The sequence below is a fragment of the Phaseolus vulgaris genome, chromosome 11 (assembly GCF_000499845.2).
Source record: "Phaseolus vulgaris cultivar G19833 chromosome 11, P. vulgaris v2.0, whole genome shotgun sequence".
Lineage (NCBI taxonomy): Eukaryota > Viridiplantae > Streptophyta > Magnoliopsida > Fabales > Fabaceae > Phaseolus > Phaseolus vulgaris.
In genome coordinates this window covers 32612200-32627794 of record NC_023749.2, presented here as the reverse complement: position 1 = coordinate 32627794, position 15595 = coordinate 32612200, and the positions used below count along the sequence as shown (strand labels likewise).

Genomic DNA, 15595 nt, shown 5'->3' with positions numbered 1-15595 from the left:
ACAACTTTTATACTAAAATAAAAATTATATGTTAATTACTTAATTTTATTTTTTTTATTCTTGAAAAAGTTGTATGTTCAATATGCAACTTTTATTTTTAATTTAGTTTTATTTTATCTTTTAAGAATTGGTATTGTTAATGCAGATATACATTTGATAACATAAGAAACATAAGGTTCTTAAGATAAGGGGAGAGAGGAATGTTGAAAAGAAAAATAAGAATGAACGTGGCATGGTGGGAAGTTGATGAGAGAATGTAAAAGTGGATAAAGTGAAGGTTTCTATAGAAAATGAGGTTCTCAATGTCACTATTCCCAAGGAAGAGAGGTTAAGAGCATTGAAATTTGTGGTTAAGGAAGGGTACTTTGTTACTTTCTTGAAAATTTTAGGATTTTTTTGTTCTTGATGCTATAAAGATGCCGTAAAATACACATTTTCATTTTGATAAGGATTTTCGGAATATTTTGGAGATTTTTTTACCAAAATAAAATAAATTCATATTAATTAATAAAAATTTTAAATTTTTTTAAAAATAATAAATTGTGTCAAATGTCATGGTATGACTATAGTGTAGTTGAACTCTGTACCAAAATAATACAATTTTAGTGTAATCAGTATTCAATTTACACTTTAGTTTACAATTAAAATTGTTATTAATTAAAATATGATTATATGAAATATTGATAATTTTTTAAAATTTTATTTGTTTTAAAAGTTAACCTACAAAGTTATACTAATTTGATAAAAATATGTATCTTAAAATAACTTTTACAAGTAATCTTCAAATAATGCTGATTTAATATAAGAATGATTTAATGTTTAGGGTACTCTAGATAATAAAAAATAAGATAACTAGTATATTAAGTAATATTATTAAAAAATTCAATAATAAAAGTAGAACGTTAAATATAAAATTTTATTAGAATTAAAGTATAAAAATTTCAAACTGTGTAATCAAAACACGACTTTTATTTTTAGTTTAGAAGTCATATTTTTGAAAGTGTGACATTTTATTTTGAAATTGTATGATTTATCTATTTTTCTAATTTTAAAAAATTTATATATTTTGATAAAGTTATTTTTTTTTAAAATTAAATTATACTATAAGCTCAATTTAGATTTAAAGTTTATTAAGTGAAAATCTTAAACATGTAAAAAGAAAGGAAGGTGGAATCTAATATTTTTTACATCAATTCATTTTTTAAGGTTAGTTTACAGTCAATTCATAATATATATTTTTTTACTTTTTGTTATCATTAATATTCTCCAAATGTATCAACTCGCAACTTACTTAGTTGTCATTTGAAACCCAAATTAAAACACATAAATCTAAAAGAAAGTGAATTCAAGTAAGATTTTATGTAGGTGAGACTATAAACAAAAAAAATAAAAAGCTTAAAAAAATTGGAAGAACTATATAAGAGAATTTATATAAATTATCTTATACGTAATTTTAATTTATGGATGAGTTAACTTTCTTTTTAAATTCTAGTGGAATTTTTTCCCTAAACATTATAAACTTAAACATGTTTATCTTAAACAATTAGAGAAATACTATATTGATAAAAATTAGTCCACTATTGAATAATTAGTAAATGATACTTTTTTTATATAAAAATATTTACAGATGTTACTCTTTAATGAATGATTAAATTATAGCATAAAGATCAATGTTTACCCCATCGATTTTAAAGTGGATAATTTATTTTATAAATTCATGGATATGTTATCTTGAAAATCTTGAATTTATAGTTTTATATTCCAACAAAAATATAGAGTGACATCAATCAAAATCTTTTATTTATATCAATGTCTCATATTTATTTTCCCATCTATATTTCTAATTCAATCCAAGATATTTAGGAGAAAAAAATGTCAATCACATTTAAAGAAATAATGAGTATCATAAAGATATATTTGCATAAACTTATCTTGAAGCAATTTTAAAAATGGAAAATTTTGAGAGAGAGAGATGAGAAAAAAGGTTAAAAACATTTATATATAAAAAATGAAAAGAAAAAAAAGAAGAAGTTGAATTCACAACTGTTTAATTTTTATTTACATCCCTGTCCAAAATTTTATCTATGATTAACTAGTTAAGTAGGACAAAAGGGTAATTTCCCCTTTTTTATTGGACAATCTAGCTTCTTACAAACAGGGAGAATGAAGTTTTAGGGCCGGCTACGGTACCAGTTTTGTCGGAGTGTCGGGAAAAATATTTAGCACGTGCATTTAAAATTTAAAAAGATATAAATTTTAAAAATTACTTTCACTATTATTTTTTTAATATACCATAAAATTTAAAGACCTAAACACACTTAAAATATTGAAGTTTATAAAAAAAATTAAACGATTTTTTAAATTTATGAATAATTTATAAACTTTTTAGTATAGTAACTTGAATTATTTTTAAAGATACAACTAATAAAATCCTTTTTTACTTTTAAATAGTTCAATTAGCTTACTATTTATCAATTGAAACATATATAATTTAAAATTCAATTATACAAATTCAATACTTGATTTTACATTAAAAATCTAAAAACATCCTTAAAAAAATTTCAAAAATGTATTCTACGTCTTAACAAATTTTTGGTTTAAGGTAATTTTAATAAAGTTTTCTAATTAGAAAAGAAAATAGATTGTATAATAACTTTAATCATGTCTTTGAATTATTATAACTACTAAATCGTTAATAATTAGTGAGAGTCTGAACACGGATTTTAAAATTTGATTATTTACTTCAAATATTAAAAAGCATTTCTACCTTACCTTTACACTTAATATGCATTTTTTTTTTAAAAAAAGTGATTAAAAGAATGAATACTCAATATTATTTATTTTTTAATATTCTATATAACGTAGAAGATATTTTTCAATAAGATATAATTATAAAATAATTATTTTTAAATATTATGATTTAATCTTTTCTGGGGAGAAGTTAACTCAATATTTTGTTTTAAATAACGAGAATCTAATATTTCCTTTTAGGTAGCATTTTTTTTCTTCAAAAAGTTAAATAAGTACTGTAGTTTTTTTTAAAAAAAAATAAAACTGTTTAAAAGAAGGACTAGTTTTTATCAAAGAAAACATTAAGAACCAGAACAATAAAAGTTTTCTCTTATTTTCTCTTTTTATAAATAGTTTAAAATGAGAACTTTGTATTAAGACTAGTTTTTTTGTTTCTTTATAATTTAACATTGACTATTTCAGGAATTTCTCTTTCTAGAGGAGTAAAACAAACATTTTGCATAAGAAACTCTGTTAGCAATATGGAAGTATTTCCGCAAAAAGTATAATTAATTAACATAATAAATACTGTAAAATAATTTTTATTTAATTAATTTTAGTTTATATTTTAATTACTATTTTTATATCAAATTATTTTTAAAAATTTACTTTACAAATTATTTTTTAAATATATATAATTTTTTTCTATTACATCAATAAAATCAATTAAAAAACTTATTTTCTTTTGTTTCTTCAGGATCTTTTCTTCAATTTAAGCAATCTCAGTTTCTAATTTTTTGTTTGATTTTCTTCTTTTACTCTCCTTTCAATTCAAATAACACATTAATTATTATAATTCAATATTCTGTGGTGAAACGGTGAGTGTTTGAGTTTTCAACAAAGACACTAATATGTCAACTCATACTGCCGATTAATTTGAATATAAAAAAAATTAACGTTTTAGTGATTTTTAAATTTTTTATTTATTCTTAGAACTTCAACTTGACTTCGTTTAAAGTATTTGAAGCCAGTTTCCTTCTAAGAACAAATAATGTATTGTTTGAAGTTAGGTATTTTGACTATTTCTTTTGCACAAAATTTCCATTACAAGATTTATCAATTATATACCTTAATCGTGGACTGCTTTCAAAAATCAATTTTCATTGATGTAGATTTGAAAACCACCCTATTTCAAGATTTGACTGAAGAAAGTACATTTCTCCGTTTAATTTGTTCTTAAAAAAGAACAAACTAAATGATTCTGTACGGGGAAGATATTGAAATCTAACAAAATATAGTTTCTGAATATAAAATGGTGCAGGAGCTAGGCTCACCCAAAATTTTGTTGGGACAAGAACTACTCCAATATAATATAAAAGGTGTTTTGGTGTGTTCTTCCTTCCTTAACAACACAGGTCAAGTTTTCTGTAATCTTACTCAGTACCCTTCAGATCTTTACCATTTAGTCCTTTGCCATCTTCATATGCTGCTACTGACACAGTGTCTGACACTCACCACTTGCACTCTCTATCTTTGGTTCCAAAGATACAGTCCAAACCCAGAATGAAAAAGAACAAAACAGTCCCCACTTTATATTTCACTTGCTATTTGTGAAACTACCCACCCTTTTGACCAAGTAACTTTTGTTATTATTCTTCTTGTTGTTGTTGTTACTGAGGCATGGAAATGGAAGAATTTTTGTGGGGTGTTGACATTGATGGGGATGTCTCTAAGGGGAATAGTGATGGTTTTGAAGGAAGCAATGGAGTGATTGGAAGTGGGTGTGGTTCATCTTTCTCTCTGGTTTTGGATAGGGAGAGAGGGGAGCTTGTGGAAGCTCCTGTGAAATTGGAAAGGAAAGGGGTGTCCACTGAGAGAAGCACTGAAGCTTTGAAGAACCATAGCGAGGCAGAGAGGAGGAGGAGGGCAAGGATTAATGCACATCTTGATACACTTCGCAGTGTCATTCCAGGTGCTATGAAGGTCTCTTCAACATAATGTTTTTTCAGCATCATTTTTCTTTTCCTTTTCCTATTCCCTTTTTCTAAATGATTCAGAAAGCATATAACTAATTTGAATATTTGTGAGCAATGTTTAACTAAGGTAGTCATTTAATTGAACTGGGTCATGAAAGTCAAAGGGTGTACAATAATGATCTAGTTCACTTCATCTGAATTTACTGGCAATTGCATTGTAAAGCATAGCTTGACTAGTCACAGTTTGATGGATTTGGTTCATATCATGTTTAAATTGCATCATCATTTGAGCTTTAATCTTCTCTTCTTCTGCTTCCATTACCATCTCAGAGTGAATTAAATTGTTACTTTTGATTGTCAATGTCTCAATTTGAGTTTTCTATCCAACTTTGTGCTTTTAGTTTGATTTGAGAAGCTCGGTTTTCAGTAGAAATAAACATGTTTCACATTCATTCCTTGTTTGAAAATTTGAGTTTCACTATATTTACTTTTGGAAATAGATGGACAAAGCATCATTACTTGGTGAGGTTATTACACATCTGAAAGAGCTGAAAAGGAATGCAGCAGAAGCTTGTGAAGGTTTGATGATACCAAAGGACAATGATGAAATAAGTGTTGAAGAACAAGAGGGTGGGTTGAATGGTTTTCCTTATTCAATTAGAGCATCACTATGTTGTGAATATAAACCTGGTCTATTGTCTGATATAAGACAAGCACTAGATTCTCTTCATCTTATGATAACAAGGGCAGATATTGCAACCTTAGAAGGCAGGATGAAGAATGTGTTCGTGATAATTAGCTGCAAAGAACACAACTTTGAAGATGCTTCATACCGTCAATTTCTTGCTGGTTCTGTTCACCAAGCTCTGAAGTCTGTGCTCAATAGATTTTCTGTTTCACAGGACATTTTAGGAACCAAGAAAAGAAGGAGGATTTCTATATTCAGTTCTTCATCTTTAGAAGATTTCTTGTAAGCTCCCTTGTCAAGTATAATTTAAATCTTTTCCAAGTCTGAATGTGATAGTATTAAGTTCCTTCATGTACCATGTAAACTCATGTATACATACTCAAATGGGCATGCACTTCTTCCATGCTTTCTCATCTGGACATGTACTTCTTAGAAGACAAATCATGTGAAAATATAATGGGCATCTTTTTTTGGGGTGCACAAAATGTTAAAGGTGCTTTGACAGATTGGTTGATGGATAACTTACCAAACTAACCTCTTTTTTTCCTTTGATCAGCACAAATTTTAGTCTATGATATTGTACTTGTTTACAGAAGGATTTCAATTGGTATGAATTATCTTCATGAGCAATAGAAAGCAAACAATTGTAATATGTTATTTCAGAAAGAAAAAGTTGGTAATTTGACCAAGGTTTAGCAATGGTTTCTACTAAGTGCTACACTTTTTCTTCAAAAAAAATTTGACTGCAGGAAAAGAATACCAAAAATTATGAATTGTGCCTATGGAAGAGTGTCAATTAAGCAATGATCAAGAGGAAAATTGTGCTTAGAGTTGGTTAGATCTCTTTTTGTAGGTAACCAACCACACAGTAAAAATTTAGTTTTAGATTAAATTTTATTTTTAAATAATATAAATATTTTAAGTTATTTCGTTATCCTTTTCACTCATTTAAATAAATGAAAAATTTTCTTCACGTAAATTTTATTTTCTAATAAATTTTTATCTTTTATCTTATTTTATTTTTCATCCCAACAAAGTATAAAGAACATTTCAAAGAGTTTCCAATACTAGGTAAAAAACTTAAAGATATTCCATTATGTTTAGGCAAAACGGCAAGGAATGCTTTTATAAGGCATCACCTTTAATGAACAAAAATGGATACTTTTATTAAAAAAATATAAAAAAATATTAATACACTGGTATTGTAATTTCAAGTAGGAATATTCTGCTTTGATTTCTTAAAACTAGTGATAAAAGTTAAAGCCTAAGATGAGAGGGACTTAATGAGACTCTAATACAAGATTATTTTTCGGTTTAATTATATTGTTAGTAACGAAATTTTTGGAGCAAATCTTGTTTTTCTCCTAAAAATAATTTTAATTCGTAAATATTAAATTTTAAAAAATAAAAAAGTTTCAAAAATATTATTGTAATTTTTCATCTGTAGAGATGAAAAATATTTTTTAAACTTTAGAAAGTAAAGATAGAATTATCGGAAATTTCAGATACAAATTTTAGAAAAAATAAATAATGCATATATTAACACTATAAAAAAAAATCCACGTGGCAAGCAAGAGGATATCACAGTCTCTTCAAAGTCCACGTGGCGAGATAGTATACGTGAATGAGATTGTGTGGCAGTGGAGAGCAATGTTTTTGTGTCGTCGTCACAGTTGAACAGACAACACATAAGCGACATGATGGCTCTCTCGTCGCCACTTCAGAACCTCTCCGCAGTCATCTCCGCCACCGCCAATGCCACCACGACAGCAGCCCGGCCGCCGAGGGGGCGGCACTGGGAGGTTCACTCGGCGGCGTCCAATACAAGCGCCGCCGCCCCGGTGCAGTTCGGTGGGTACGAAGAAGGGAAGCTCGAGCGACCCAAGTGGGCTGGGGAGACCCCTCTTTCACGGCTTGTTCAAGCTCTCATCTCCTTCAAGCCTTTGTACTCTGTTCTCAAGCTTGGTGCTAGAAGGGTTTTCATAAGGTTCTTCATCGTGCCTTCTTCACTTTCCTTCAACTTCAAATTTTGCATAATTGCTTTGGTAACTTTTCTAAACTCGAAACGTGTATATTGTGAGGGTTGATCATGTGGGAAGAGTTGGATATACATTTGTACTAGTTTAGGAGCTTTTTGCAACAGAGTAAATTCTATTAGTCAGAGTATTATATGATATGGTATTATGTTAATCAACATTGTGTGACGTTTCAAAAGGGCCTGGTTACTAGTTTGATGCATGTATTAATAGTTTAGAAACAGTTCGGCTGTTATGTTACATTATTGAACTAATATTTCATTGGTGTCTCTTAGAATTTAGGTTTGAGTGCAACTCAATCCTGCAAAATCAATTAATAAGATGAGAGTTGTTACATTTATATATTATAATATAATTGCATATCTACATAAGGAGGGGTTTTCATGGCCCTCTTATCATGAGAAGGGGACAACTTGAATATGACATTTGTAGGACTGCACAATTGTAAGGAGGGGAGAATTATTGGGTAAACCTCACCTAACCAAGTCGATTGTGTGAAGTTAACTTAAGATTAAATTCCACCTTTTTAAGATGATATCAAAGTGATTCAAGAATTTATCTTAGTCCTGTTTTAGAATCAAATTGCTATTGGTAACACGATGAGATGAAGTTGTGATTAGCATCTCTTTGTTGGGAAGTGAGTCTGGATTTTCAATGTGAATGCACAGTACAGCTGAGAAGAACAACATACCTTGGAGGCAGATGGCGAAAGAGGTTTTAGAGTCAGAAGTGTATAGGGAGATGGATAGCATTCAAAACCAGTCTTTAGTGTACCCTGATTGTAAGTTTCTGACTATCTAGTTTTTACATTATGTTACCCTTCTATTCATCGTTGTCTTTACTCTTGCATATCATTGAAAATGATGGAATTAATGACTGGTGAAATTACGTAACAGATTATTTGAATCCATTCCATGCATACGAGGAGGGCAATCTTACATGGCTGGTATGTGATAATTCTGAATTTTCCCATATGTCAATTGATGGCTTAATTTGGCCACTCCTTTCTTGATAATCAGAAACACTTATCAAGTTCCTGTTTGGTAGGTGGGTTGGTGGTGGTTGTTTCTCCCAGCACTTCTTTTTATGACATAAACTTGACTTTTGTTTACTTCATTAGTTCAAATTTATTACTATTGAAGCCATGAATGATACTATTTTTCTTTCATGAAATGTAGACATGGTAGAAACACCACAATTTTTTTTATTTGATTTATAGACGTCAGAAGTTCCAATCGTCAACTTTGGCTCGTACAATATGATGACGATCCTCAACCTGATTTGGCTAGTCCTGGAGGCATTACTTTTTGAGGGTCCTATTTCGGATGAAAATGTTGGGGAGTTCCATCATCTTTCCCATTATGCCTTCCATGGTTCATGGGGGGCAAGCACCCTGCGGTTTTAGGGATCTATTTTGCGATATACAGTTCAAGTTCTTTTGGATATTGGTTCTTCTGATAATTTTATCCGACCTTGTCTTGTAAAATTTCTGGGACTAACGGTAGAATCTGCACTATATTTTAAAGTCGTGGTAGGTATTGGCCATTTTTTAACTTGTGAAGGGAAAACACGACAAATACCTCTTCAAATTCAAGAGCACACAATCAACGTCTACACCTTCTTGCTTCCAGTTGCCGACGCAGAGGTGATTTTGGGAGCTTCATGGCTAGCCAAACTTGGACCACATGTAGTTGATTATAGTGATCTTACTATTAAGTTTTATGATGGCCCCAATTTCATCACTCTTTGTGGTGAACCTCGCGATGTTGTCTAAGCTTTACAACTTATGTTTAACCAGCTATTCTCAACGTTTTATTCGTGGTTATGCATCATTGAAAGCTCCTCTTCATTCGCTACTTCAAAAAGATGCTTTGTGTTGGAACTCCAACACCCTGTTGGCTTTCGAGAAGCTCAGGCAGGCCATCACACCAGCTCCTGTTTTTTCCTCACCTGATTTCACTATGCCCTTTGAATTGGAAACAGATGCACCTGGTGTGGGAGTGGGTGCTATACTAAGTCAACTAGGTCATCCAATTGTTTTCTTTTCAAAGAAACTATCACCTCGGTTGCAGGATAAATATGCTTATGTACGTGAGATGTATGCAGTGTCAAAATTCAGCCATTACTTGGTCGGGCACCATTTTATTATTCTTACGGACCATTAGAATTTACGGGCTTTAATGGAGCAAAGTTCTAGAAACACCTGATCAACAACAAGGGTTGCATAAATTAATGGGATGTACCTTTGTGATTGAGCACAAATCAGGAAAACAAAACATAGGAGTAGATGCCTTGTCTAGGGTGAGTTGTTTCCCTCTATCCATGTTTAATTGTGATCTTTTGACTACCTTTCGTGAGGAATTGAAAGATGATCCTCAGTACAATACCATTTTAACAAACTGTGACAACGACATTTCTCTGCATCCTTTCCGTACCCAAGATGGCTTGCTGTTTAAGAATGACCACCTCGTTATTCCTTCTCATTCCCCACTGACCTTACAATTAGTGAAAGAGTTTCATAATTCCCATTGGGGGACATGTTGGGTTCTATTCTTACGGAATATTAAAAGATTGACGTCAAATTTTCCAGCAAGCTAAAACTTCGCAATCCTTGCCTTAGGGACTGCTCACTCTGTTACCAGTTCCTCATCAAATTTGGAAAAAATGATATTTGCAAATCACCATACAGGAGAAATGATAACAAATAATGGGAGGGGAGACACATGTACGGGGTGTGGTGGATATTTTCTGATATTTGCTTTTCGCTTTCTTATGGCCAAGCTCATGACATGAGTTTTGGAGAACCTTATTTCTATGAACATCTGAATAGTACAAGGAAGTTTTCGTAACCGTTATATAGCTGAGAATCATATCATATCCCCATGTATTTATGCTATTTAGAAATTGTAAAAGTCCAAGGTGTTTATGTTATTTAGAAATTGTAAAAGTCCAAGTTGTCATGGACGCTCGTTTGTTAAGCAGACAATCATATGGACGTAAATGTAATAGTAATTACTTTTTATTTCCAAAATGAAAAAAGAAGAAGCAATTTATTATAAAATCTGGATTCAATTATTATAGGCAGCAGCAGAAGCAGAGGCTGCTACAATGTCAATGGTTAGACGAGCACTTCCAAATGCTTCTTCATTGGAGGAAGCAACTCAGATACTGCGTGGCAATTGGCTTCATGCTATTGAACAACACCATATACAGTATTCAGAATCATCTGTGGTTAATGACATTCTAGATATTGGATGCTCTGTCGGAATAAGCACAAAATATCTTGCAGACAAGTTCCCCACAGCCAAAGTCACCGTGAGTGAGTTTTTAATGGATGGATGAATTTGCTTTCTTAATACTAAAAACAATAAAAGAAGTGTTATGCATGGTATTGATTGGCTTTGTGATTAATATTTTGTTCCAGGGGCTAGATCTGTCACCGTATTTTCTAGCTGTGGCTCAGCATAAGGAAAAGAGGGCAATGCCTAGAAAAATTCCAGTAAGATGGATACATGCAAATGGGGAAGACACGGGCTTGCCTTCTAAATCATTCGACCTTGTTTCTCTTGCCTTTGTGGTATGTTTTTTCTTTTCTCTTCAGTCCTTTAAAGTTTCACCAAAAAGGGTTGGGTCTAGATAAATGAACTAGTTTGTTCTCATAAAATAGTGAACTATGCAGTTCAGATCCTTACCGGGAGAAGTACTACCATTTATTGTCTGATCATATCTAGGGCAAGATTTATACCTGTCAGAAACCTACCAAAAAAGGTTTAAAAAAATGTACTATTTTCTATTTATATTTTATGTCAATCTAGTCAACAAAAACTGAGAATACAGAAGTCCCTCTGTCAGTTGAGAACAATATTCCTTGAAATGTGATATCATTACTTCAATCAAAGGCCAGAAAGGCATATAGATTTTTGAAGATTCACATAATTGAAACATTGAATTCTATCAAGAGACTAATATTTATCAGCATTCTTGCATTAAATCAGTTGTGAATTCCCAACTTCATATCCCAAGACAATTACTAGAAGAACAGAAAGGTTGCACGAATAACATTTTGGAAAAATTACTAGTTGATCTTAATATCTGGAATCCCTGATCATATGCAGCTTCATGAGTGTCCTACAAGAGTTATACTGAATTTAGTGAGGGAAGCATTCCGTCTCCTTCGGCCTGGAGGCACACTAGCTTTGACAGATTTTTCGGTATACAATATCATGATTACAATTTTTTTTTTATTCCATTTCGTTTTTGGTTTCATGCCCCCTATCACAAATGCTCATATTATTATTTCTGCCTTCTGCAGCTGAAGTCAAAGGTCCTCCAGGTACTGTATTGTCCTGCTTTTATGCCCTATTTTTTTTCATCGTTACATAAATATTTTGTAGGCTAATTTTTTATTTTTGTTTGGTCTCTTAAGTCTAAAAGGTTCCACTTTGATTCTTTAGAGTGTTTATGTTAGACTAATTTAAACATTCTATCAGTTTTCTCTTAATTTTGAATGATGCACCATCCCTTTGCCATGTGTTACTAAGTTGACCAAAGTAGTGTGATAAATTGGTTAAAGGACCAAAGGGATGCTTAAAGAGACTGAAGTGAAACTTTTTAAGCTATGAAGTTGAAACAAAAAAAATACAAAAAAGGACCAAAAAGACAGCATATTTTTTATGGCCTTTTGTTTAACTGTGCTGAACCTATGAATATTAACAAGTAAATTATAAAGAGCAGTACAAAGTGCACCTTTGGGGACTGCTTGATCTTGGTATTTAATTCTAGGTTACTTTTCTTGGAAAATTTGGTCATCCATGATACATGATTAACTTAGTACATGTACATTGTCCATGTAGGAACATCATCTAACTTGTTCTTCCTCTTGCTCTCTCTCTTACAGGAATTGTCTCCTGTCCTGTTTACACTGATTAAGAGCACAGAACCTTTTCTGGATGAGTATTACTTGACTGATATGGATGAAACACTGAGGGAAGCTGGTTTTGTTAACATAACATCAATTCTTACGGACCCCAAACACGTCACAATTACGGCAACTGTGCCTCAATGAAACATCACTTCTTCTTGAAATTTTTTATTTTCATTTTCCTTGGTACTTAAACACTTTCTTGGGTTTGGCATCAAGCAAGCTAGCACTTGGTAGACGTATTTCCAATTTAATAGTGTGGTCCAAAATGGTTAAATTATGTATCAATGTGCCACGATCTGTTATTATTATTGGTTCTGTAGAGTATCCCAAGATCTGGTATAAATTCCTTTGAACCTTTGAACATGACTATTGTCCTTTTCTTGAAGCACCGATCAATTGCTGTCGTGTCCTTATTATTTGGGTTTTGCCAATCTCTTTTTTGCTTTGTTTGCTTGTGCCCTTTTGATAGTAAACGTTGAATGAAAAGTAAGCCCAGATAACAAGACAATCGTTAAAGGTACAAGGTGTAATTTTATATCTTTATAACTTTGTTTTCAGATTCTTTTTTTTTGTGATTTCAGTACATTCCTGTATAGAAAGGAGTTTTCCTTGTTAACAGAGCACAGTACTTTTTCTTATGAAAATACAACTTTTTTTTTCTATAATTGGTAAAAGGCGACGCACTTAATTCTTTGTGAAGCAAATAAAAAAGTAAAGCAAACTTTCTACTTCGAACATAAGAATTGAGGTAAGAAGTGCAAGAAAGGGAGAAAAGGAAAAGAAGTAATAAAAGATATAATAGAAAGAGAGAGAAAAAAAGTAAAAGAGAAAATACAAAATATAAATGCATAAATCACTTTTCCTCTCTTATGGTTTGGAAACTACAGATGTTGTTTCAAAATTTTGGGCCGATCCTAATGAGATGGAGGAGGATGTCAGTGATACTGGGGAGGAAAAAGTTTGCACTAAAAGAAAGTCAGGGAGACCACCTAAGGGGACTGGTAAATCCAAAAAAAACTGCTAAAACAGTTATCTCTACAACGTCGCAATGAAGGTCTCTCCATTTTTCTGGAATGTTAGAGAACTGTGAAACCACAAAACTGTGGAGATGTTGATCAATTTACTTAAATTACATAAACCCCTCTTGGTTTTTCTTGCTGAACCTATGATGTCGTATACTAATGCTTTCGGCATCCTTTTCAAATCTGTTAATATGCATTTGGTGGCTATGTCTCCTATTGTTAATAAAGCTGCTAAGCTTTGGTGTTTGTCGGTTCCTAATCTTGTCTAAAATTTCTTGGTCAATGATCAATTTATTTCTCTAACTTGCCTTCTGCATGATTAATGTTTGAGCTCTGCAGGTCTTTATGGTGTTAACACATACTTGGCTAGACAGTTTTTGTGGAGGGATCTTAGTTTCTTCACAGGGCCTTGGTGCATTCTGGGAGATTTTAATGTTGTGCTCTTGGCGAATGACTGTAAAGGGGGGTGACTCCTAATTAGATTTCTTGTAATGAATTCCTTGATTTGATTAATACTAATGATCTTTCTTGTATGCCTTATACTTGGTGTAATGGAAGGAGAGGGTTGCATAAAATTCATAGAAGACTAGATAGGGCTTTATGTAATGGAGTGTGTCTGGATGAATGAGATTCTTGTACTTATTAGGTTCTTGTTAAAAATTGTTTTGATCATTCCCCTAGTCTTGTTAGTAATTCTTTGAGGAAAGATAGCAATTTTCATTTCTTTTCTATGTGGTTTCAGGACACTTCATGTCCGAAGCTTATTCATGATTATTGGGCTAATAAGGTTGTTGGTTGTCCTATGTTTATTTTGTAACATAAGTTAAAAATTTTGAAAATTGAGCTGAGACTGGAATAAATGGAAGTTTGGTGATTTTTTCCTTGTAGTAGAGGTGTCAAACAAGGTGATCCTTTGTCTCTTTTACTTTTCTATCTTGCTGAGGAAGTTCTTAGTAGAGGTATCTTTAAGTTTGTGAATGATAAGAAAAATTTACATATGTCTAGTCTGTAAGGTTATCTCACTCGCTCTCATATTTTATGTGTTGATGACATATTTGTTTTCTGTAGGGGGGTATTAAGTCTCTTAAAAATTTGTGTATTTTTCTTAAAACATATGGTGATGCTAATAACTCTAAAAGTAATTTTTCACCATGGATAATTCTGCAAGATTTGTTACCAAAATTTAACGTATTCTTTCTTATAGTCATGGTTGTTTGCCTTTCAATTATTTAGAAGTGCTTATCTTTGTTGGTGCTCCAAAGTTTCGATTTCTTCAACCTTTGGCTGATAAAGTCAAATTGAATCTAACATCTTGGAGATGTAAATCTCTTAGCATGATGGGTCAGATTCAGTTGGTCAATACGGCAATTACTAGATTTCTAGCTTATAGCTTTAATATGTATAAATGACCTATTTCACTTCTTAACCAAGTTGAGAAGTGGTGTTGAAATTTTATTTGACTGGTGATATTATGAAAAAAGGCATGGTCACCGTGAATTGTGATACAATTTGTTCTCCTATTGAGAATGGAGGTTTGAAGATTATTAATCTTCGTCATGAAAATAATGCATATCATCTTAAGCTTACTTGGAACTTTGCTTATAGCAAACGACCTTGGTCTTTGCCCTTGAAAGCCAAGGTTTTTAAATCAAAATACGAGTTTAGAATGGTTTATAGATCCTCATCTCTTTGGCCTATAATTAATCAGTTTTATTCTACTATACTTGATTATACTTCTTAAACTGTTGGCACAAATTCTTTTATTAATTTCAAATAAATGGTGTTTTACTACTTCTTTAGCAAATATTGCAGGTTATCTGATGGTGCTAGCATTCCAAATACAGTCTCTCACTTTTGGACAAATTGTGATTGGAATATTTCCTTATCTTTACAACAAATGCCTCATTTTTTTAATCATATCATGGTTAGGGGGAACAAGATATTCCTAATTGGATTCTATATGAGTCTTGTTGTTTCACTCTTAAATCGGCTAGGACTTTTTTCTTGGAACCAGAAGTTCCCTGTGGTTGGGGTAAATTCATTTGGTCCTCATCTATTCCACCTTCCAAAACTCTAGTAGTCTAGAAAGTTTTTCATGGGTGGGTTCCTACAGATCAACATATTTAGAATAAAGGTTTGCATATATGCTCTATGTGTACACATTGTGAAAAGCATGAAGAATCTATTCAAGATTTAGTTTTTGAATGTTCTAATGATTT

The 15595-nt window shown here is 31.7% G+C and overlaps 2 protein-coding genes across 2 annotated transcripts; both read left to right on the top strand.

Annotated features, from left to right (window-relative positions):
• Nucleotides 1-3780: 3780 nt before the first annotated feature.
• LOC137830643 (transcription factor bHLH30-like) lies at nucleotides 3781-5898 on the top strand. The gene is made up of 2 exons (XM_068638105.1): nucleotides 3781-4713; nucleotides 5207-5898. The coding sequence occupies exons 1-2, from the start codon at nucleotides 4411-4413 to the stop codon at nucleotides 5678-5680; spliced, it is 777 nt and encodes a 258-aa protein (XP_068494206.1). The 5' UTR covers nucleotides 3781-4410; the 3' UTR covers nucleotides 5681-5898.
• Nucleotides 5899-7038: 1140 nt separating this feature from the next.
• Nucleotides 7039-12717, top strand: LOC137818584 (uncharacterized). The gene is made up of 8 exons (XM_068622104.1): nucleotides 7039-7381; nucleotides 8099-8211; nucleotides 8327-8376; nucleotides 10512-10745; nucleotides 10855-11007; nucleotides 11546-11641; nucleotides 11743-11763; nucleotides 12328-12717. Exons 1-8 carry the CDS (start codon nucleotides 7092-7094, stop codon nucleotides 12493-12495), a joined length of 1125 nt encoding a protein of 374 aa, XP_068478205.1. The 5' UTR covers nucleotides 7039-7091; the 3' UTR covers nucleotides 12496-12717.
• Nucleotides 12718-15595: the final 2878 nt, after the last annotated feature.